At 42.7% G+C, this 25815-nt stretch overlaps 1 protein-coding gene across 1 annotated transcript in view; it reads left to right on the plus strand.

Moving 5' to 3' along the window:
• Positions 1-25815, plus strand: part of LOC137537858 (mucin-5AC-like) — a 343296-nt gene that overhangs the window by 311160 nt on the left and 6321 nt on the right. Inside the window, exons 32-35 of the mRNA XM_068259808.1 lie at positions 7319-7438; positions 13163-13249; positions 15617-15739; positions 19008-19068. Of these exons, the coding sequence (XP_068115909.1) occupies positions 7319-7438; positions 13163-13249; positions 15617-15739; positions 19008-19068 (391 nt within the window). The remainder of the gene's footprint in view (positions 1-7318; positions 7439-13162; positions 13250-15616; positions 15740-19007; positions 19069-25815) is intronic.

Consider the following 25815-nt stretch of genomic DNA (forward strand, 5'->3'; position numbering starts at 1 on the left):
ACTATAGCGGATGGAATTGGAGAAATTATGTATTTTTTCATTTTTTTCTTGTATTTCTCTATAAATTGCATAGATAATAAAGTAATTGCTGTAATTAAGTATCGCCCCCAAAAAGCCTAATTTGTGGGGGGAAAAAAACAAGATGTAGATCATTTAGGTGTGATAAAGTTATTGGCAAATGAATGAGAGGAGCACTGACAGGGGAGTGGGATTGCTTTGCTTCCATCCTTAAAGAGAACCTGAACTGAAAATTAAAAGTCAAAATAAACATACACAAGTCATACTTACCTCCCGTGTAGTCTAAGGGCCAACACATTAGTGTTGAGCAGAACGGAAGCGGAACGTATACTGTACAAATGGTCCGGTATGTGATATGGATCCAAAGTTAACCAATGGATCCGTTCACATTCATCCACTTGTATGGATCTGTTGTCCGTTCCGCTCAACGGACAAAAAAATACTGCAGGACCTATTTTTCCAGACCGTTCTGCCCAGCGGAACGGAAACGGAAGGTTTTGCAGCTGCATAGGAACAAATAGAAAACTGACATTTTACAGCACACTGGCTGTAAAAACGGACAGTTTTTACCTGATCCTGATGGCCGGATCAGTACGTCCGGCTCTGCAAAAAAACGCTAATGTGAAACGGGCCTAATCCTCAATCTATTTTTCCTGTCTCGCGTCCTGTTTGTCCACTGTGATCAGGGGAATTCTCTGTCCTCCATTTTGAAAATGGCCATTACCCCATGATAGCTTTATGGTCAGCACACTGTTAAACTGTAACATCGCCCACTTGACTTATAGGGAAACATGGACACTACATGACACATCAGTCCTCTCAGCTATAACTGAAAGCAACTGATCTATAACTTACAGCAACTGATATATTTCAGTTCTGACTAAATGTTCTCAGAACTGGAGGGGATCATTGGTGACAGCCCTCTTTCCCATGGAAGCGCACATGCTGCAGCGCCTGCGCAGTGACCCAAGGGTGAAGCAGATGCGTGCTCGGGAGGACATCTGGATCACCATGATGCTGGACCCACAGCTGAAGGGGAAGCTGCATCAGTTCCTGCCTGCAAGAGGAGACCCTGTGCGCCAAATGAGGGACTTGCAGCGGTCCCTGGTTCAGCGCTTGGAGGAAGCCTTCCCCCAGGCTTCCACCCCCCCCCTCCCCTGCTGTCACAGTCCACACAGCACAGCAGCAGGTGCCTGCATCCAGCAGCAGCAGGCGCCCAACAAACCTGCTGTCTCTTACAAAGGCGCTCTATGCCACGCCGGTACAGCTGCCGACTGAGGAGGTGCCTGCAGCAGCATCCGGCTATCCAAGCCAGAACCAGCGCCTGACCCGGATGGTGGCAGACTACATGGGCAGGGGTGCTCGGATTCCCCTTTTCAAAATCTAAATTGATCCGGATCCGAATACCCAGATACCCGGATCCGGATTGGATATCGAATCCGAACTTTCAGATATCCGCGTTCATGCGGATATTCAAACACATTATCCGGGCTATCCGGGCGGATTCAGATATCCGAATACAAAAGACGGAAGTGGGCTTTAAATTGCTTCTAAAATGTTTTTTAGGGTAAATGAGGCATGTAGCATCATGTTTTTTTAAAGGGAAAAACTAATTAATTATGTGGGGACTTAAAATCCCCCCCCCGAAAAAAAAATGTCTGTCAGTCAACATCAGGACTAGGTTCCAGACAGCGGTCGTGCAGCCCACAATGGGCTTGATTCACAAAGCCGTCCTAACTGTTTAGCACGGGTGTGCTAAACAGTTAGCACGTGAAGTGCCGTTCACAGACTTTTGCGTGCGCAAAGTGCTGCAATTCGCGCGATCGCGGACCTTTGCGCGCGCAAATTGCCGCGAATCAAGGCAATTTGCGTGTGCAAAAGTCCACGATCGTGCGAAGCGCGGCACTTTGCTCTCACAAAAGTCCACGAACGGCACTTTACGTGCTAACTGTTTAGCACACCCGTGCTAAACAGTTAGCACGGCTTTGTGAATCAAGCCCATTGTGTCCAAAGTCCAACCACACAACTGGGACTTGACAGTTTTCAGCCAAGACACCTCCCAAAAAATTACACAGAAATTGTGTTTTGGGTTAAATATAGGTGGTATCAGTGGCCTGTGGCACCTTGGCAGTGGGAGCTGCACAGGCAGCAGGAGCAGGGCAATGCAGCAGCAGCAGGTGTAACGTGTGCCAGGAGCATGCCGGACGTGGCACTTGTCATGTGTCATGTGGCACTTGGCACGTCTCACATGCCACTTGGCACGTGGCACTTGCCAAGTGCCGAGTGACAGTCAAACAGCAGAGGAGAAGACACTAGTGCACACTAACTGTCACACTGGAACTGCTCACAGCACAGCAGTTCTGTAGAAAGCTAACACAGTACTACTATTACTCTAACAACTACTAGCACTGACTGCAGTATTCCTATTCCCTAATCCCTAACCTAACTATACTGTAGCTAGCGAAGGCTAATAGCTGGCCAGCAGGCAGCAGCTGGCCTGGTCTGTGCACAGCACACACACAGACACATAGCAGCTGCAGCAGCCCTGTAGCACAGCACACACTCTGACTGTCACACAATGAAATCAAGCTAATTAACACTACAACAATAGTGTAGTGATAGTGAAGGGGTTAATCACTGAACAGCTTTAGGTTTATCACTGTGTACAGCCCTTGCTAGGCCAGCAGCACTGGAGCATGTCTACATGGGGCTGGCCAGGGTTCCTTTCTGTGATTGGGTGCCAGGGCTTAGGCTGGGAGCCCTCTGATTGGCTCAATGATGTCATCTCCTTAGTTACAGTATTCTGATCCGGATATCCGCAAATATCCGAGTATGCGACCAAATATCCGAAGATAGCTCTCCGGATTTTAAAAAAAAATACGGAATCCGAATCGGATAGCTGAAAATAGTTCGGATATCCGGGTTACCTGGATATCTGGAATCCGGGTGAGCATCCCTGTACATGGGGTCCTACAGCGGGCTTGACAGCGACACTCCTGTGGACCCCTTGGATTACTGGGTCAAGCACCTGGATATTTGGTGCGAGCTGGCACAGTACGCCCTGGAAGTCCTTGCTTGCCCCCCTTCCAGCGTGCTGTCCGAGAGGTGCTTCAGTGCGGCCTGTGGCGTGGTCACCGAGAAGCGCTCTCGTCTGACCACCCAGTCTGTGGACAGACTGACGTTTCTCAAAATAAAGCAGGCTTGGGTGGTTGGTGAATTCCTGGCCCTTGTTGGCAAGAGGGGGACATGAAGTGGCTGGAAATCACTATGCCTGCCTTACCACCCTTTACCACCACAATCTCCTGGCTCCATGACTAATAAGCCTGGTTCAAAAATTTTTTACAGCCATGGTACAAACACACTAGTTGCCATGGTCTGCAAGGAGAGGCCCAGCGCATACCACAAACGCTGCATCTGAAATGACCAACAGCTCACATGTGCAGCACCTCTAATAAGCTATCTGCACACTTCGCATTCAATTCAGATGCAAATCACATGCATAACTACTATTACTTACCATGCAAATGGGACACTCAGGAATACAGGTTGGGAGCAGCTAACCTGGTAGCTACATATTACCAAAATTATGAAAAAAGAGGGGGGTGCGCATCCCTATAAACATGCTGCAATTGACTGGTTAATCGCTCAGGCATGCACCACCTCTATTAGGCTGAAAATGCATGCCCTGCGTCCAAAACAAATGCTACATTTATTATACTATGGAGGAACTTTGGCTTCCACTATAGTTTGCATGCAAAGTATAATATACTGGACACTTGCGCCACGGTGAGGCAGACCTCCGGGCAAGTGTCCTAACCTAAATGAAAAACAACATATGTATAGCCTTGGGGGCAGCTAAGCAAAAATGTGTAACTTACATTTTAATGGACAGCAAGGAGAGGGCCAGCACATACCACAAAGGCTGCATCTGAAATGACCTTTTTCTATATGTGTGTCAATAAAGTCTTTTGATATTTTTGCATTCAAAAGTTCCTGTTCGATAATTTTTATGGCCCTTTCTACATACGTGAAGTCTTGATAGGGTTGAGTGGATGACCCAAAATGGATCAAAGGTTTTTTCTTTTTCCCTTTTGTGTAAAAAGACCACACATGTGCAGCACCTCTAATAAGCAAATCATATGCATAACTACTATTACTTACTATGCAAACGGGAAACTCAGGAATACAGGCTGGGAGCAGCTAACCTGGTAGTTACAAACTAGCAAAATTATGAAAAAGGGGGGGGGGGGTTGCGCATCCCTATAAACATGCTGCGATTGACTGGTTAATTGCTCAGGCATGGACCACCTCTATTAGGTTGAAAATGCATGCCCCACAGTGAGGCAGACCTCCGGGAAAGTGGCCTAACCTAAATTAAAAACAACATATGTATAACCTTGGGAGCAGCTAAGCAAAAATGTGCACGGGAAAGCTTTTGCGTGCATATTAGTGCGTGCAATGGCAAACACTTAGCACGCTTTTGTGAATCAAGCCCTATGCGTTTATTTTAAATAATTTTACTCACTTCAGGTTCCCTTTAAGGTGAAAACACCCACGGGCTGAAGTGGTTAAACCTACAGTTTTAACTGATGCACAGAAAATAAACCTATTATGCTGGGCATACACAGCTCATTTTTGTCGCTCGATTCTCCCGCTTGATCGTTTCGCTGCTCGATTCCGCAGTCAATTCATTTTATCTTTCGCTCATTTTTCTTCTTTCTTTTTCCACTTCAATCCAGAATCGAGCAGCGAAGCGATCGGGCAGAAGATCGGACATGTCGGAAATTATCTAGCGAGCCATCTTAATGGCTCAAAAACGAGCCGTGTATGCCCAGCATAAGATTATAGAAAAAAAACCTCTTTTGGAGTAGGAGGATAGATATTATTGTTTATCTTATCAGTTTATTTTCACCTTGGGTTTTGTTAAACCACTTTAAAGTGAACCCAAAGTGAAAATAATTTGATGAGATAAATAAGTATATTTATCCTCCTACTCTCAGAAATGACTATTTTAAGTATCCCATGGTTTTCTTTTATATTTAACCTCTTGAAGACCACAGGTTTATACCTCCCCCCACCCCACCCCATGACAAGGCTGTTTTTTACAATGTAGCACGTCACAGCTTCATCGGCCATACAACTTACCATTCAAATTAATTTTACCTCTTTTTGCTTCCCACTTATAGACCTTTTTTTCTGTGGTCTCTGATTGCTGCTGCAATCTTTATTATTATTATTATTATTATGATTGTTATTATTATTATTAATAGTAAAAGATTACCTTAAACAAAAAAAAAAAAGATAATCCCTATTTCTATTATTCGTTCCCCCCCCCCCCCCCCATACATGGATACATACACTATACTACCCGTACATAGGCATCAGCCTATGTGTGGGATCAAGTTGTGAACCATTGGGAGGGACAGCTAAGTGACAAGGCTGTCCCCCGTGCAGTGCTGTACAAATGTTTATTGCCTTTTTTATCTTTATTTCAGCCGGCCAGCTCCAATTACGGCTGGCAGGCTGATTGCTCAGCCCTGCTTTGTTTACAGCAGGGAACACGCACTAGATTGAGCGCTTGTTCTGCATCATTTCAGTCCCCAGAGCGCCACTCTCCCACCACCAATCGGAGTGAGGTGATCAGGAGAAGGTTAAACATTTAATAAGTAGGTTGAATGTTTTACTGTCTGTAATCAGTGGCAGCCTATTAAGTGTCCCAGATTTAGAAAAAAGGGTCAATAGTTCACGTATTTTATCTCTCCCTGCCCTCAGAAGGTGTATTCTGCCAGGAAAAATTTTATGGCTGTGATTTGCTTACCAGTGATTTTTTACTATATTCCCAAAAACTTACCGACAAGACAGAAGCTGTCACTTCCATGCCTTGAAATTTACTTTTGCACGCAGCAAAATAAATCAAGTAGAACAACCTGGTCATTAATCTCTTTTGTACTGTGCATACACGTTTATCTCATTATGTCACATATAGCTCCAGGTACACTTTAAGGCATAAACTGAATGCATGCACTCTCCCATTGCACCTGTGCATGTGTTATCCGACACACTGGAAATGTATATAAATGTCCTATTTGCACTAATTGTGCACAGATAGTATGTTCATAAATATCCATTTTGTGTGAAGTGGTTAGGAAGTTCTTTATCTTTAGCAATACTTTTGGCTGAAGAATTGCACAATGAAATAGTTTCAAGATACTATGTAGTGTAATCCGTTATGACTAGGATATACCGTACTTATAACAATCCCTGACAGACTTTAACCTCCCTGGCATTCTGATTCTGCGCAGCCGCACGGCCGCGCATGGTTTTTTAAACCTAATTTTTTTAAATCATGTAGCTAGCTTATCGCTAGCTACATGATACCCCCCTCCCTGCCGATTCCCGCCCACCCCTCCGATCGCCGCCAGCGGTCATGCCCATCAGGAAATTCCGTTCTGAACTGGATTTCCTTCAGGGCTTCCCCCCTTGCCATGGCGACGAACGGAATGACGTCATAGACGTCGTGACGTCATAGGGAGTCCCGATCCACCCCTCAGCGCTGCCTGGCACTGATTGGCCAGGCTGCGCATGGGGCTCGGGGGGGGGCCCTATTACGTGGCAGGTAGCGGCAGATCGGCAGCGAGGGGCGGCGATCGGAGAAACACGCAGCTAGCAGAGTGCTAGCTGCGTGTTTCAAAAAAAAAAATTTCAAATCGACCTACCAGGGCCTGAGCGGTGCCCTCCGGCATCACTGGACGAGCTCAGCTCATCCAGAATGCTAGGGAAGTTAAGAAAGGAACAACTAGGTCTATAGCTATTCTCTCTAAGGTACCTCAATAATGGCTACTGCAACCAGTTTCCTTCTGAAAGTGGACATTGCGATGAAGATCTGACACATTGGGTATGAACTACTATGTTTTTTTTCATATTCTGCTGTCTACCATGCCTAGGTAAGTGACAATCCAATCACAGAATGCAGAATTTTTCTGCAAAAATCGCATTAACCTGGTAATTTTGGACCAATCACAAGATTGATTTTTTTGATTTCTGTTTTTACGATTTCCATTTGTTATTTTTATTTTTGTAATTTTTTGCATTCTCTGGTGCAAAAAAATTACAAATAAAATATTCATCGGAAAATCGGAAAAACAGAAAACCATAAATTGGCATTGGGGGAAACCAGAATTTCTGTGGAATTGGAAATGGGATTTTCCGACCATTTCCGTTCTTCTCCCTTCTTCTGCTCAAACCTCTCTGATTTTGTTGAAGTGCTCCTGAAACCTAATCCTTGCTTATTTGCATCTAGGTTGGATCCTCTGTTCCACAACCAAGTGAAAGATGTCAGCACTGTAGATGCACAGCAACCATGAAGAACTCGGCAGAGATAATATGTGAAGAAATTGAGTGTCAAAAAAACTGCCCACTGGTAAATGTTCCTTAATGCCATCCTCTAAAGCAGGGGTGCCCATTAGGTAGATCGCGATCTACCAGTAGATCGCGATCTACCAGTAGATCGCGATGGCCTTCATGGTAGATGCCGACCCCACTACATTTACCATTCTGTATATACAAGTGTGCTCCTAAAATTGTACATAGGTAGATCTCTTTGATTCCTAATTTTTAAAAGTAACTCACAGGCCAAAAAAGTGTGGGCACCTCTGCTCTAAAGTAAATCTTTATTTATTAACTGAAACTCAACAATTCTTAGGACTTGAATTCAATATGTTTTTAAAAATTACAGTGCTTCCAGAGCACTGGCTCTCCCATGAAGCAAGGTGAAACATTTGCTTCAGGTGCAGAAATTACAGAGGCAGCATGTTTGTACTGTGTTTACACTAACAGCAGGCGGTCAAAGTAGGAGATGAAGCGAGAGGACAGTGAGGTGAAGAGGTCATTGGGAAAAGGCGGCTTTTTGTGCTGTGTGATGAGTCTGACAGCAAGGAGGGAGGAGTCAGGAGAGCAGCAGAGTTTCATTTGACTTGCACAGCAAAAGGGAGGAGGTGGCACTGCTGTCTTGACTGAGGGGGAATGGAGTGGCTGAGGGTGAGCAGTTCATTTGTCACAGACTCGCAGCAAGCCAGAGTGTTATTGTGTGGAGCTGCAGGATGTCATGTGAGAGCAGTAAATGAAGCAGAGTAAATTTTCGGGTGCTGTGCAATCATTCCAAATCGGGGGGGGGGTTGCCAAGGTAGCAAGAAGTCTAGAACCGGCCCTGAGTGCTTCATTTCATTGCAATATGTATCAGGTGTTTGCCCATGTTCCTCTAGCAATCATTAGATACCCTTTTTTCCTTTCCTACATGCCCACATGGTAAATATAACTCAAAATCATGTGATTGCTCTGCTGTTGACTCTATTATGACTGGTTATCCCACTACATTGAAAATTCAGAGGTGGCTAGAAAATAGTCACACAGAGCTTGAAAGTTCAGTGCATTGAAATCTGGACGCATCTGAAGTTGTAGATAATGTTATCTTGTGTTTACTAAATGTATCAAGTGAGGAATGTGACACATTCTCTGACTGTGCAGAAGCAGCTGGAGACAGAGAGACACTGAAAGCATGTCTGCCTTCAATACATAATGAATAAAACCAGTTATTAATAAATGCAAAGTCAGCTCAAAAAGCAAAAAACTGTACTTTTGGGAACCTATAATTTCTAAATGAATAATAATATTTATGCACAAATACAAATATGATAACCGTATGGCATATACAAAGTAGGAAAACATGTTTTTATTGAATATTATGTCAGGGTTTTAAACAGTTTTAATGTTGATAATCAAATCAGTTATTCACTACAAATATCTTTATTCAAATAGACTTCAGAGTAATAGCAACAAGTTTCATGTGTTACATCCCACTTCATTAGGCAGTATATGGAACTTGTAAAGATCCAGACCAGGTATGAGCACCCCTGGAGGCATTGCTATTACTCTGGAGTCTATTTGAATAAAAATAGTTTTCAGTGAATAACTGATCGTGTGTCTACTTGTGGGAGATAAGTCCACCACTTCCTCTCCCTTTTTAAACATTTTTGAACTTTTTTATCCGTATCTGGCACCTCAGTTTTGAACAATAGTTTATTCTGAGTGTCCACCCATGGTGGAGGGGTGTAACCCCCTTTAACCCTCCTGGCGGTCTATTAGACACTGCCAGGGGGCAGCGCAGCACTCTTAAAAATTTTTTTTTTAAATCATGTAACGAGCCTAGGGCGGGATGACGTCATCGACGTCATGGACGTCGTGACGTCTAAGAGAGTCCCGATCCACCCCTCAGCGCTGCCTGGCACTGATTGGCTAGGCAGCGCATGGGGTCTGGGGGGGCACGGTGCGGCAAACAGTGGCGATCGAGCACGGAGCGGCGGCGATTGGGATGCACGCGCAGCTAGCAAAGTGCTAGCTGCGTGTTGCAAAAAAAAAAGTGAGCAAATCGGCCCAGCAGGGCCTGAGAAATCCTCCTGCGCGGCATAGCCCGAGCTCAGCTCGGGCTTACCGTCAGGAAGGTTAATACTACTTCCATAGAGAGTGACATTTTAAAAAAATTATCTCCTAGGAGAAAACTCAGGAGAAAAGGTGAATTGCACGTGACCCATGTTCTCCTAGTCCCTGTATCCTCAGCTTGTGTACCGGGCTATTGTAGGGAACAGTGTCAAAAGTGCCTTTGTAAAGTGCAAATATACTACATCTGCTGCTTTCCCAAAATCTAAATTTTCATTGACCACTTCATAACAGCTGAGCATGTTGGTGAGGCAGGACCTGCCTTTAGTAAAACCACACTGTTGAACTGAAATAAAATTATTCTGTGCTATATAATTTTGCATATCATTCCTTAGGATACCTTTAAACAATTTACACACAACTAATGTTAAGCTTACAGGTCTATAGTTTCCTGGTTCAGATTTTTGTCCCCTTTTTTAATAAGGGGAGAACATCAGCTGTACGCCAGTCATAAGGAGCTGTCCCACTTAAAGAGACACTGAAGCGAAAAAAATATATGATATAATGAATTGGTTGTGTACTATGAATAATTACTAGAAGATTAGCAGCAAAGAAAATATTCTCATATTTTTATTTTCAGGTATATAGTGTTTTTTCTAACATTGCATCATTCTATAATATGTGCAGATTACACAACACTCAGCATTCAAAATGAGTCTTTCAGAGCAGTCTGTGAAGTAATGAACTCTCCTCTAGCAGAGGAAAAGTAAACAGTTCAATTACAGTTGAGATAATAAAAGTCAGATAACAGCCCTCTCCACGACTAAGTTAGTCGGAGAGCTTAATAGCTTTTTTGCATAGAGATAACAACTGGAGTTTCTCAACTCTTCCTGTACTGGAAACCATTAGACTGATGTATCTGATCTTAATGTTTTTTTTCTTAGCTGTACTACACATACAAATCATAATATCATCATTTTTTTTTCGCTTCAGTGTCTCTTTAAAAGAGAATCACAGAAAATAAGATACAGTGACTTAACAATAACTGAACTCAATTCCTTTGATACCTGGGTCTGGATGCCATCTGGGCCAGGTGCCTTGCCTATCTTAATATTATTTAAATGTGTCTGCACACCTTCCTGTGTTAGGCAATTCATACTAAGCAAGGTTGATAGGCACTCCAATGAGAGTAAACGTGTGCTAAGCTGATTTGGTCCTTTAGTCCAACAGTACCCCAATCAAGAAAAGCAGAGATCAGCAGCACCATGTAGATGTATTTAAAGCTCTTTATTGCATAAAAGAGATGAAGTCCAGGGACAGCGACAGACGCTGTTTTGGAAAGAACTCCTTCCTCAAGCTGTATAGGCTCACTCAAAAAAAAAAAAGCCTATACAGCTTGAGGACGGAGTTCTCTCTCTGAAACAGCATCTGTCGCTGTCCCTGGGCTTCATCTTATTTATGCAATAAAGAGCTTTAAATACATCTACATGGTGCTGCTGATCTCTGCTTTCTTAGGCAATTCCTACTGAATGAGGTAGAGTGGGAACAACCCTGGGGCCATATTATGAGCTAAAAGCATCACATTGATAAAGACATAAGCAAAGCAAGCATTTCAAATTACTGCTTTAGCTCGGTCCTCAGTCCACAATCAAGTTTCCTGCCTGATTTTGGTACTCAAGGTAATCTATATTCCACTAAATTACCTTGCGCTGGGAGAGCAGTCTCTTGTCCCCTCCCTGTGCCCATATGAATGGCAGCTCACCCATACGTACACGCTGTGTGCATGTATTGTGAGTTAAAAAGGTATATATTACAACTGACAACAAATGACTGCAAAATCCTAGTTGGGACAAAACCACAAACTGAAGTAGGCATCAAAGAAATAATATCCAGGGAAGGTGGCAGACAGACAGAATAGACAATCAAAAAGAGCTGGCACATCCAAGGTGAATTTTTATTGGATCCATAAACATGTAGCCAACATTTCAGAGCCACATAGGGCCCCTTTTTCAAGGCACAATTTGCTTGAAAAATCTGTCTGCCACTGTAAACAAGCTCCTGTAGGGTTAATGGAGTAGGACTCCTCTAGACATGTCCACGCAGTGATGTGTACTCAGAGGGTGGCAGCAGCACTAGCACTAGTGCTGCTGTCACCCACTGAGTACACATGGCTGTGAGAGAGTGTCTAGAGGAGTCCTACTCCCATTAACCCTACAGGAGATTGTTTACAGTGGCAGAACCAATAAAGATTCACATTGGATGTTTCTCTAGACACTCACACGCAGCTATGTGTACTCAGCGGGTGACAGCAGCAGTAGTGCTAGTGCTGCTGCCACCCACTGAGTACACATCACGGCATGCAAGGTACAGGAACTTGTTTACAGCGGCAGACAGATTTTTGCCCTTGAGTAAATTGTGCCTTGAAAAAGGAGCCCTACATGGCTCTGAAACTTTGACTATACAGTATGTTTTATATGGAACCAATAAAGATTCACCTTGGATCCGCCAGCTCTTTTTGACTGAACATTGTTCTCTTTTTCCAGCTGCTGCACTTCCCCTAGAGATAATGGGTTTGATCCCTTAGGTCCCTTTTGCAATTAATCAGTTGCTCTCAGTTATAACTGAAAGAAAACTGATTTTCAAAGTAATGTCCATGTTTTCCTATGGCGCAGTTCCCACTATACCTGTTTTAGCTGAAAGCTTTTTCTCAATGCACTGCTATGGAAAAAATGCTTAACAATGCATACTAATGCACACTAATGCATACTAACGCATTAAGTGTAAAAGGACCCTTAGTGTGTGCGAGACAACACAATACCTGTTATAGGCAGAATAAACAAGCTGGAGGTCAAGACCAATTAAGTACCAGGAACAAGTCAAAGATGTTGCCAAAAACCACAATATGAACACCAGCATAGGGAACCATTACAACCGTTTTGCTCAAGTCTAAAAAGTGCACAAGGAGTACCTAAGGATGCTTATAGGTTAGATTTGCTCTCACAATTAATTTTCCACATTAGCAAACACTAATGCATAGCATTAATTTATTCTGCTAATCAATAAAACACAGTTTGGAAAAGAGTAGCCAAAACCGACAAATGAGTGTCAGTTCTGTAAATTGCTATGTGTTGTGTGAATATGGCTGTAAATTACTAATTAGAATTTGAGAGTTCATATACGCTCTACCCCCCTCACCTCCAACCAGTCGGTGCAGGATCTGGGAAGCCAGGCCAATCCAAAAGTACAAGCAAAGAAGGATCCGCAGGCCAGACCAGGTAGATGAAAAAAGCTTATTCTGTCTCTCTTTTATTGCACTGTTTGTGGAATTTTTCAAATAAAATTTGTCAGCTTTTTTCATCTACCTGGTCTGGCCTGCGGATCCTTCTCTGCTTGTAAATTACTAATTAGCTTGTGTAGTTCAAAGCTAAAGTGTTTTTAAACAATCAAAACGTTATTATTAATGATGGCCATGTCTAGGAGAACTCACGGAGAAGCATGTGATCAGTTTGGTCAGGTGCTAAAACAGGATGTGATCACAGCAAATCAGAGCTTTGCAAATCTATCAGCTGATAGCTAAATCTATCAGCTGTTGTGATAACAAATCACATACATCTCTATGAGTTCTCCTAGACATCACCATCTAATAGTTGTTATAGAATGTAATTTGCAGTTTAAGTTGGTAATTACTTAGTGTACTTTTTTGTCTTTGCAGGGCTATACATACAAAAAAACTAAAGGCGAATGCTGTGGAAAGTGTATACAGACTTCCTGTGTCTTTAATAACACAGTGCTGATTAAGGTTCGTATAGGTTTTTATATATATTCGTGTATATATATATATATATATATATATATATATATATATATATATATATATATATATATATATATATATATATATATATATATATATATATATGAAGCATCTTTTATTCTCAGGTACATTACATTTTGCTTAAATGTTGGCCATGTGGCATATAAATTTAAGGGTCCTTTTGGCATGATGTTTCAGGAACTCCTGCAAACGCAGGAGGCCAGTGGGTCTATAGATGATGTAAAAAAGCAGAGAGATCAAGAAATGATTGATAATCATCATGTAATTTGTTCATGTTGTTTGATGCACATTCAGCCTGCAGGTCATCAGCTTTAATACTGACAGACAAATAAAAATACTAGACAGCACCAACTGTCATTATCTATAACCACTGCCATTATCTATAACATTGCGATAGGCTAAAAGTTTGTTTGTTTTTCATAGATATACATACAGTATGCACAGAGGGGGATACTAGTTGTTTGTCAGTTGGAAACAGCTGTTATTTCTCACAATGCAACAAGGTTCACAGATAGGAACCTGTCAGGACCATGGTCCTGATATCACATTGTGGGAGGGGTTTTACCACAATATCAGCCATACAGACCTCGCTGAGGATCTGTTTGAGAAAAGGTAAAAAAAAGGTAAAGATTTTTCATGGGAAAGTAGGTATCAGCTACTGATTGGGATGACTTTCAATCCTTGGTTACAGTTCCTTTTTAAACTTCATCCTAAGTTAATGCTTAATACCTAATTCCCATCTTCCATTTAAATCTTTAGCTTCATACTTAAAGTGACCCTGCAGTGAGAAAGATATGAAAACTGCCCTGTGTATTTAATTTTAAGATAAAAATATTGCCTATTTGGCCTACTGATAATCTGTCTCTAATACCTTGGTCCGGGTTTACACCTGGCAACTGCATTTGCAGTGCGATGCTCCGCCCCCATTGCACCGCTAGAAACTACATTCATATGGCCCTGCAGCAGAGTGCATAGCACTTTACCTCTGCACGCCCCTCATCGCCAGTCGCCATGTGACGTACTCTCTGCTGGACAGGAAGTATGTTAGTGGGATTCCCAGGTTTCCCTGTTGTATTTCTGTCATTTCGTCCATGCATGCCACACCAACATATCTAAAATCCCTGTGTTGCCTATTGACTTACATTACTTCTGCCGCCACTGCATTGCCGCAGAAGTCCAACGGTAATGCACGGTGGCTCTGCGACCAATGGGGCACTTCTGGCGCAGCACAATGCGGTAAATGTGCTAGGCCCCATTGCATTGCATGTCATTGTGTTACCCTGCGCTAAATCAGGGAAATGCAATGCACACTTGCAAGGCAAGTGTAAAAGGGGCCTCAAAGTCTACCTGAGGGAAAAGAATGTTAAAATGTATACTTACCTCAAAAATATATAAGGTCTCCCGTCACCTTCAAGCTCCTTATTGTGCCTTGCCTCCTCTCCATCTTGCTACTATAGCCCCCTTTTTATCTCTGACTAGTCAGACTTAGCTTAAACCACTGACCCATAGTGTGTATACAGATCAGGTGCTCTGACAACATATGAATCACTAATATACTGCACGAAATCCTTTAAATATCACATGAGCTAATGTGTCATATCTAACATACTACAAGAGGTAAGAACAGCATGCATGTTTTACCTCTTCCTGTTCTTTCTCTATTAATAAGTACTACAGGATAACTCAAAAACTAAAGCTGTAATCTGAGTCTACTGACAAATGTAACAATGCATATAGGCTAACATCTAATCCTAGCTTGAACCCAATTATTAATAACATAATTGTGTTAAAATCACAGTCAATAATGTTTTGTGGCATAACAATGTAGAAAGAACTACACTGCAAAAAGAAAAAAAAAGGGCACTGAGTTTCGATAATAAGCACTACTGATCCAATTCTAAAGGGACATTTAGCCTAGCAACAGAGTTCATCTGTAACGTTATGAATTCAGAAGGTATAGAAAGTATCAGAGATGTCATAGATGTGCCATGTATACTGCAGTGAATGTGCATGAAGTGGCCTCCTCCACATGCACATACTGTAGATATATTTATTTACATGAGCCCTTGATGATGATTATGGAATTGACTGTGCCAGCACAGTCAATTTTTACACCACTTTGCAGTCTAAGCTGAAAAATAGAACCACAACTATCGAGTAAATGCATGCATACGACAGTTGTGATACAAAATTAGAATGTCATAAAACCTCACTTTGTAAGCTTGTGAACTTTTAATAAGTATTATGAAAATATTAGTAAAGTCCAAACTTTAAGTTCCACAAAGACGAAAAAAAAGTGTGATTTTTCCTTTTACTAATTTTCTTTAATAGCCTGGAAAACAGTGGCGTCCAACAGGAGACAACTGCACATGCTATGACTGTGAACCAGACACATTCATGGTTGTGAAAAGGATTATGTCATGTCCGGTACAAACACCTGTAAAGTGTGACCAGGTATGGTATTTCTTATTTAACATATTTTATTGTTCCCTTAAAGAACAACTATCAAAGAAACAGTTTTTCAGTAAACCCCACATCCCTATAGAGCTTTTAGCCAGCAACTCTAGAACCCCTTTCAGAGGTCTCTCATTACAGTGTGTGTGAAAAAAATAGCATTGTACCAGCTGGCCTGAATGTAACAATTTGTTGTTTTTGAGAAGTTTACACTTCTCCGTGGCTGTAAACTGTTTACTTTCGACTGCATGGCAGAGAGAGACACACACAGACAGGAAAGCACAGAGCTGCGGGTGATGATTATTTACACACATTTGAAGCTATATTTCTGCTTTCTATTTTTCTGAACTCATTTTACGCACAGTTTTACTGCTAGTGAGGTCTGCCTCTGTATGCTGGATGTGCTGGGAACAGTCCTCCATAGTAATGCCCTCAGTGACTTTTCTCTGTCGTTTTTTTCTTCACACAATTTAAAAGATGGGGAAAAAAAGCCTTTGTATTGCTATTTGCTAGCAATTACTGGACATATATGTGGCATTTAGAATTTTAGCTAGTTTCCAGAAATAACTCACTGAGCACTATGAATCACTAGGGTGTTGAAAGCTAGACCTGAACATTATTATCCAATGTGCAGTTCCTTTGTTTTGTTCTAGACACCCTTGGAGAGCGCAGCAGTTATTTCTGGAAACTTATGAACATTGGACTTTGTTGCAGCGTTCCTTGCGGTGGTAATTAATAGAAGTGGACAGCATTTTGAGGACATTGGCGCAATTACTTAAAGTGTTAGAATTTTAGCTAACTTCAATAGTTGCCCTTTAAATGCTTTTAACAGCCCATCTACCAAATACACTTTTAGACTCAGATTCTAATGACTGCTGATCTGAACAAATCCTATGAAGTCTTGAAATTAAAATACTGTATAGGGTAAACTCTTTACGAGGGCCAAGGGATGGCAACTTTTTGTTTGTAAAATGGAGCTTGATGGAGTTGATTTATTATAGGAATCTGATGTTTGAAGACTTCTTTCAGTCATACGTGCTAAAAATAGCACTATTTCTGTCTCTATTGTAATATAAAATGTTATAAATTCACTCAGTCTTTTCGTTAATCATTTCCACATATCCATTGAAATGAACTCTTGTAGTTTGCCTGATGAAGTTAGTAAAGTCTGAGAAAACTATTTTTGAATAAAATAATTGTTTATTAACAAAAGATGTAGCCTCCTTAAAGTGAACCGGAACCGAGTAAAATTATTTGAAACAAACACATGATGTACCTGCAAATGAATATTACTCTAAATACTTACCTTGCCATCAGCTCCTCTCAGAAGCTCACCATTTTTTTTTCTATCAGTGATTCCTTACAGTTCTGACAAGATTTTGACTGAACTAAAATATAAAATCAGTTCTAACTGAAAGGACAACTGATGTGCAAGGTAATGGTCATGTTTCCCTATGGCTCAAATGAGCGATATTACAGTTTAACAGTGTGCTGACCCAGAAGCTGTTACAGGGTTTTTGCCATTTTTAAAATGGAGGGTGGAGAATTCCATCCACCACAGTGGAGAAACAGGACGCAGGAGAGGAGAAAGGGATTGATGAGTAGACTACACAGGAGGTTCTGTAAGTATGACGTGTGTATGTTTATTTTGACTTAATTTTCAGTTCAGGTTTGCTTTAGTGAGATGAGTTAATAATCACATTTTTTTAAATATTTCATTTTCCCTCGGTTCTTCTTGGTCACTGATTATTTGTCTGCCCTTGGTGGAGGGTTGTATCTTCTTCCCTACTGAACCAGAGAGCAACTTTTTAACCTGAGTGGGTTCAAGTTTATTCTCCCCACCTGCGTTACTTCTGGTCACCTGCAGATGACCCCCTCATGTGAGAATGGCCTCAATTCACTAAGCTTATTTCCTGTCTTTAATAACGTTTCTAGAGTTGTCACCATAGTGATGAGGCATGTAGTATTCAGGAAACATTTTACCTCAGGCAAACCTAAAGTTAACTCTTCTGTCTTTAACCTTCCTGGCGGTAAGCCCGAACTGAGTTCGGGCTATGCCGCCGGAAGGCACCGCTCAGGCCCCGCTGGGCCGATTTGCATAATTTTTTTTTTGCTGCACGCAGCTAGCACTTTGCTAGCTGCGTGCAGTGCCCGATCGCCGCCGCTACCCGCCGATCCGCCGCAATTCCTCTCGCCGCGGCCGCCCCCCCCCCCCCAGACCCCGTGCGCTGCCTGGCCAATCAGTGCCAGGCAGCGCTATGGGGCAGATCGGAGTCCCCTCTGACGTCACGACGTCGATGACGTCGGTGACGTCATCCCGCCCGTCGCCATGGCGACGGGGGAAGCCCTCCAGGAGATCCCGTTCTTTCAACGGGATCTCCGGATCTCCGATCGCCGGCGGCGATCGGAGGGGCTGGGGGGATGCCGCTGAGCAGCGGCTATCATGTAGCGAGACTTTGTCTCGCTACATGAAAAAAAAAAAAAAAATTTAAAAAAAAAGATTTGCTGCCCCCTGGCGATTTTTTTGCAAACCGCCAGGAGGGTTAAGTTAACACTTCAATCCTTAAAATAACTCCAGACAGAGTTAAAAACAGGCTGTTAATTAACTGCGTGTGAAAATAACCAGAGAGGAGGTAAATTAACTACAGAGGAGGTAACTTCAGTAATGAAGAGATAAGATAAGATAACTCTCTCACTGTGTCGTGGCAATATTTCTCTTGCCTTATTATCTCCAGCATGATCTTAGTGAATTGAGGCCAATATGTTTATTTGATTCTTGAAGTCCAATGGTTACTTTATCTCATTGACCAAATCAGGTATCATCACCAAAAATTATTTCAGGGCTACTTAGGCCCTGTTTACACGTAATGAGTTGCTCTTAGTTATCACTGAAAGGACAACTGATTTTCAAAGTAACACCCATGTTTTCCTATGGAACAGTTCCCACTTAACGCGTTTTAACTGAAATATTTTTCACAATGCACTGCTATGGAGGAAAAAAAAAGGCATACCAACTGATTAAGTGTAAACGGGGCCGTAGGGTTCCCTTTGTCAAGGTCAAATGAACTAGACTGCACAGACAAATCAACAAGTGAAAGGGAATGGTAATGTCAAACCACAAAGAAAAACTACTATCATCAGTTTTAACAGCTGACAGCTTGGAGTTCACCTTCTGTGTCTGTCTTTTTTTCTAAACATGATTTAATAAAGTTCATTATATTTTAATTCTGGTGCTAGAGCAATGGTGTCATTCAATCTGTTTTGACAGGGCACATTGGTTAATTTGACAAGCACAGATGGATGTTGTTCTTTACAGTATTGTGAGCCACGTAAGTCTTCTTTTCAATTCCCCTTTGTTTTATTACATTAGCAAAGTAAACTGAATGCTTGAAAAATAGTACTGTGGAAATACATTAAGGTAAATAAAGAGTATATATTGTTTTAGATATATGTTTCTCTGTTTTATTATAATAAGGCTGGAATTAACAATGATTAATAGGTAATTAGACAGACATTTTTATGCTGAGGAGGCGGTTGAGCACTATTTTATTGACCTTCTAAAAAAGCCCAAAGCTGTGTCACTGTTTAACAAGGTCACCTAGAGCAGTGTCTGTAAGTTATAGAGATGATGTGATTGATTATTCTTTTTCCTATTATTTTATATTGATAAGTCTCCTGTCTTTTTCTACTGTATTTATAACAGTGCATCCAGAAAGTGTGCACAGCGCATCACTTTTTACACATTTTATGCAACAGTCTTATTTCAAAATGGAGTAAATTCATTTTTCTCCTCAGAATTCTACATCCAACACCCCATAATGACAAGGTGAAAAAAAGCATGAGAACATAAGTATTAACAGGCTTTGCCATGATGCTCAGGTGCTTCCCGTTTCCCCTGATCATCCTTAAGATGGTTCTGCAACTTAATTGGAGTCCACCTGTGATAAATTTATTTGATTGGATATAATTTGGAAAGGCACATTTCTATATAAGGTCCCGCAGGTGACAGTTCACGTCAGAGCACAAACCAAGCATTAAGTCAAAATTTAGTGTCAACCTCCAAGACAGGGTTCTCTTGAGGCACAAATCTGGGGAAGGTTACTGAAAAATGTCTGCTGCTTTGAAGTCCCAATGAGCACAGTGGCTTCCATCATCCATAAGTGGAAGAAATTCAAAACCACCAGAATTCTTCCTAGAGCTGCCTGACCATATAAACTGTGCAATCGGGTGAGAAGGCCCTTAGTCAGGGAGGTGACCAAGAACCTGGTGATCACTCTGTCAGAGCTCCAGAGGTCCTTTTTGAATTGACAAGAACCTTGCAGAAGAAAAACCATCTCTACAGCAATCCACCAATCAAGCCTGTAGGGAAGAGTGGCCAGACAGAAGCCACTCCTTAGTTAGAAGCACATGGCAGCCTACTTGCAATCTGCCAAAAGGCACCTGGACTCTCAGACCATGAGAAACAAAATTCTCTAGTTTGATGAGACAAAGATTGAAACTGTTCGCCAGTGGCCAGTTCCCAGCAAAGAACACGTATTCGCGTTGGTAGGCACACACATGGCCTGGTTGACCCGCTCCCTATATATCATCATGGAGCCAAACTTTGACACCTCACTCAAGAGTCAATCAGCTAGCACTCCCTCCTCGACCATACCCCTCCCCTATAAAAACGCCAGCTTGGCAGCCATTTTACAGTCTGTCTGTAGTTGCTGTGAAGGAGACTAGGCTTTGCTGCTAATAGGGAAAGCATTAGTTAGGCCTCTGTTCTGTGTCCCCACTGAGTTTCTTGGTGTTAGTACAGCATCTTGAGCACACAAAAAGCCCTTCTAAGGGTTGGTACATAGGTTTTCTTGCTATTGTGATATCACAGTTCCGTGACTTCACAGTGCACCACTGGCTTTAGCTTTTTTACACAGGCGTGCACACACTGCTGCAAGTGCAGTACCTTGCACAATACCCTCCTAAGTGTATTTTATTCTCTCTTGATTGGTATATTGCAGTTCTGCGTGTCTGACTATGCACAGTGCACCACTGAATTTAGATGTTTTACACAGTTGTGCACATACTGCTGCTAGTGGTGGTACAGTACCTTGCACAATACCCCTTTATCATAAGTGTTTTTTTTTCTCTAGTAATAATGTTATTTTGCAACTCTCTGTGTCCAATGCACACATTAGTGGTTGGAGACTGGTCTGTTAGTGGTCATAATAGTGCACTGACTACATAACCCAATAATCCTTTACCACCACTAGTATCATCTAGTATCCGACCACTACTGCCCCTGTATTGGGCCTATATTGTGAGTGATTGTTGCAGATAGCATTACATGAACCCTATTGGTCACCCGACCTGCACGGAGTGACATTCACTTTCCCCAAAAAATAAACAAATAAATAAAAGCAGCTGGGTGAAACACTTCTGGCATCATCTAGTATCTGAATACTACTGTGATGATGATGTACTCACTGCTGCTACATTTTGTGAGTTGTCAGATACAAGTGAAGCAGCTGATGCTGATGGTGTGTTCATGGGCAGGGGCGTAACTAGACTTGATAGGGCCCCCTGCAAAAATGATAGCATGAGGCCTCCTTGGTCCCCAAAACCCATGTGATCGGGAGCCGGCAAATGGCAGCAGAAAGTGTTCTACTGTGAAGCAGTGTCTGGAAGGAGGCCAAAATTACACACCTGCACACGTTTTTTTGTGAGCAAATGGGGAAGTTGGGGAAGTAATTGGCTACACTTGCAGTTGGGGAGAGAAAGGAGGAGGGGCCCACAAAGCCTCTGGGCCCCCCTGTGATGGGAGGAGTCACAGGGGCGATTGTTCCGCCCATTCTGAGCAGATGAAGTGATTAGAACAATTGTGCATCCATTGCAGGGGCTATTGTTATGCCTCTGTTTATGGATGTGACCTGGGTGCCCGCAAGAAGAGATCAAGAGAAGGACAGTTCAGATGGGAATATAGAGAGAAAGACGAGAGGAGTAAAAAGCAGGGGGGGGGGGGGCTCGCAAGGAGCTGGTGGCACTGGCAAACAGCAATTTATCGTCGGCACCTGGGGTCAGCCAGCCAACACGCCCGCCAACTTCTGCTGTTGCCACCACCAGAATTCCATCAACACAGGGCTCACCAGTGTGGCAATTTTTTGTGTGTGTGCCTCTGACAACAGCAATGCCATTTGCAGCTTGTGCCATAAGAAAATGAGTCGTGGGAGGTCCAACACCCACCTGGGTACAACTGCTTTGCGAAGGCACATGATCTTCCATCACAAACAACAATGGGAGTAACACATGAGGATAAGCAGAACACAAACTCAAAGCCACCCTCCTCCCGGTCCAGCTTCTTCAGCGACGTCAACCTTTGCTGTCCTTGTCCCTTCTCAACCACAGCCATGAATTGCAGGCAGGCCTGCTGCCACCTCCTCTTCTCCTACTACTACTCCTCCATCCTCTTCATGATCGTCCCCACATGAGTCCTACTCTGCTGCTCCGCCCTCTTCTACTACAACTGCACACCCCCAGATCCCCAGAGCCTATTCCACATCCCAGGTACGAGGGCATCATGCCATCTTAGGGATGGCTTGCCTGCATTCGCAGAGTTAAACCAGACTAGTACTCCTGTCTGCTCTGAACTCACAGGTCGATCAGTGGATGACCCTGTACCAACAGGAGATCGAAAAAGTGGTGTGTGACAACTGAAGCAATCTGTTGACAGTATTGAATTTTGGTAAGTTAACACATGTGCCCTGCATTATCAATGTTATTGTCTTACGATACATGTCCAACGTGTCTCTAAAAATACCAAGGGTTTCAGGATGTCCAGGAAGGTTTCAGATGTTCATACATGGCCATGGTGCGCCTTGCTGAGATTCAGTGGCAGAAACAACATGCCAGTGAGCTGCTTAATTTATGACAGCCAGACTTGTTGGAATTACACGCTCATGAAGTTTGAATGCCTGCTCCAACAAGAACGAGCCATCAATGAGTATCTGAATGACCGGCGTGCTAGGACAGGCTCTGCAGAGCTGGGGATTTTTTGCCATGTTACTGGGTGCTCATGCGCAATGCCTGCAGGCTCATGCATCCTTTTGAGGAGGTGACAAACCTGGTTATTTGCACAGAAGGCACCATTAGCGACCTCATACCTAGCACTTTCTTAATGGCGCGTGCCGAGAAGAGTGCTGGATCAGGCCGTAGATCATTGTGACCAGTAAGAGAAAGAGTTGCAGTCGCCATCACCACCAGAAGGAGCCTTATCCTCACCAGTTGTACCTGCGGCAATGCAGAGACAGTGGTCTGAAGAAGAGGAGTCAGAGGGGGAAGTTGGCTTTGTGGAGGTGGAAGACCAACCAGAGCAGGCGTCCCAGGGGGCTTGTCATCACCTTTCTGGGCTTATTTTACGTGGCTATGGGGAGGAGGAGTGGATGACATCAGTGAGGATGAGGAACGGGAGATGGGTACCTCAGCATCCAACCTTGTCCAAATTGTCTTTCATGCTGTCCTGCCTGCTGTAAGACCCCCGTATAAAAAGGCTAAAAGAGAAGGACCTGTACTGGGTGGCAACACTACTAGACCCTCGGTATAAGCATGAAGTGGTGGAAATGTTACCAACCTACCATAAGTCAGAAATGATGCAGCATTTGCAAAACAGTCTGCAAAGTATGCTGTACACTGTGTTTAAAGGTGATGTCACAGCAGGACAGAAATGTAACAGGGGAAGACGTGCCACTAATACTCCTCCCGCTGCCACGTCGGCAAGGACAGGAGGCTTTACCCATGTGTTGGTGATGCTGGACAGGTTTTTTAGTCCAACGCATCGTTGTAGCCCTTCAGGATCCACCCTCAGAGAATGCCTCAACTGACAGGTAGTGGACTACCTGGCGTTAACTGCTGATATTGACACTCTGAGGAGCGATGAACCCCTGGACTACTGGGTGTGTAGGCTTAACCTGTGGCAAGAGCTGTCACAATTTCCCATCAAACTACCTCAGCCTGACCATAGGGCCTGGAAAACCACCATCCCGTGCACACTCGCGAACCTGCGCACAAGCACGGCAACCACTACACAGCACTACACAAAGATTGCCGCCTAGAGGAGAGGACTAACATTTATGTCTTGAGGGTGTCAAGTATTAAAAACAATGCTCTTTGCGGTTGTTTGCAGTGCATTAAACGGGTGTTGGGTCCCTGTCCCTTACACTACCTGATTGACATGTACATACACGCGCTGCATGTTTTACATTTTTGTATGTAAACCTATACCATCCATCATGTGCAGAGCCAAGTCACTGCATCTCATTGTCGCCAGGGTGGCTATAAACATTTTTTTTTGTATGTAAAAAGTATATCTATGACAACATTGTTCTTGCCTATACAACGGTGGCTGCAACAAACATGTTTCCCCCCCCCCCCCCAAAAAAATTGTGTATGTTATGTATATGCCAATGCCAACATCCGCATTGCCTCTCCTACACACCCATGCTTGCCTATTAGTTTAGCACACATGCAGCCTCAGACACCGAAGGGCAAGGGCCTTAAAGACCTCTTAGTATTCGATCTCGCGTGGCTGAATGGTTGTGTAACTAGTTAGCATGGAGGAATTCACAATAAGCCTAACCGCACCCCCCCCCCCAAAAAAAAATAGCCCCAAAATGGTGCAGGGGTGTTTCCATTGTCTAGGCCCAATAGGTTACCCACAATGGTTGCCAAAGGTTAGGTTGCACATACACGCTGGTCTGTTCAATACCATCATAGTTCCCTGGACAATTTTTTTTTACTAAATCATTATGTTTTTCAAAAATACGAGTGCTTGGGGGGGGGGGGGGGGGGCATAGATCAACATGACTAGGAGCAGGACAGGAAGAGTTGTGGTCACAATCACCACCAGAAGGAGCCTTGACAATTGCTGTATAGAGACTGCAGCAAACATTTAAAAATAAAATTGTGTTTGTAATGTACAGTATATGCCAATGCCAACATCGTTATGGCCTCTGCTACAGCGGCTGCAACAAAAGTTTTTTTTTTTCAAAATAAATTACATTTTAGTAAGTCATGTATAAGCCATGCCAAAATCGTTCTGGCCACTACTGCAGCGACTACATTTTTTTTTCAAAAACACTAGGAGATTAGTCAGGATAAAGGGAAAGGGGACTGCAGCAATTTACAGAGACATCCTGGATGAAAACCTGATCCAGAGCGCTCTTGAACTTAGACTGTCTTGATGGTTTATCTTTCAGCAGGACAACCCTAAGCACACAGCCAAGATATCAAATGAGTGACTTCAGGACAACTCTGTGAATGTCTTTGAGTGACCCAGCCAACTCTGTGAATGTCTTTGGGTGGCCCAGCCAGAGTTCAGACTTTAATGCGATTAACCCTCTTGGAGAGATGTTAAAATGGATGTGCACCGACACTTCATATCCAACCTGATTAAGCTTCATATCCAACCTGATTAAGCTGGAAAGAGGAATGGAAGGAACTGGCCAAGGATAGGTGTGCCAAGCTTGTGGCATTATATTCAAAAATACTTGAGGCTGTAATTTCTGCCGAAGGTGCATCAAAAAAGTATTCAGCAAATGGCTGTGACTACTTATGTACATGTGATTTCTCAGTTGTTTTTTTTTCATTTTTATACATTTGCTAAAACCTTAGGTAAACTTTTTGATGTCGTCACTGTGGGGTGTTGTGTGTAGAATTCCGAGGAAAAAAAATGAATTTAATCCATTTGGAAATAAAGGTTCATTTCTTTTCAGTTTTGCGTCCATCACTAATTAGCCCATGTAAGCAAAAGATAAAAGTAATATAATCTCACAACATACATGTTAAAAAAGTTCAATCCCTAAGGTACCGTAATTATATATATATATATATATATTTTAACTGTTACTTTAACATATTTTTTTGTAGCTATGGGGAGGGTGAGGGGTTAATACAAATGTATTAAATGTATGATGTATTTATTTATTTAACTTTAATTTTAGTTTTTGGTCACTAGGTGGCGCTAAGCACTCTCCTGTTAGTTATCAAGAAGTAACAAATCACTAAATTGCAGCGCTCGTTGTTTATAGTGGCTGCACAGAGAT

Source organism: Hyperolius riggenbachi, chromosome 11 (assembly GCF_040937935.1).
Source record: "Hyperolius riggenbachi isolate aHypRig1 chromosome 11, aHypRig1.pri, whole genome shotgun sequence".
Classification (NCBI taxonomy): Eukaryota; Metazoa; Chordata; class Amphibia; order Anura; family Hyperoliidae; genus Hyperolius; species Hyperolius riggenbachi.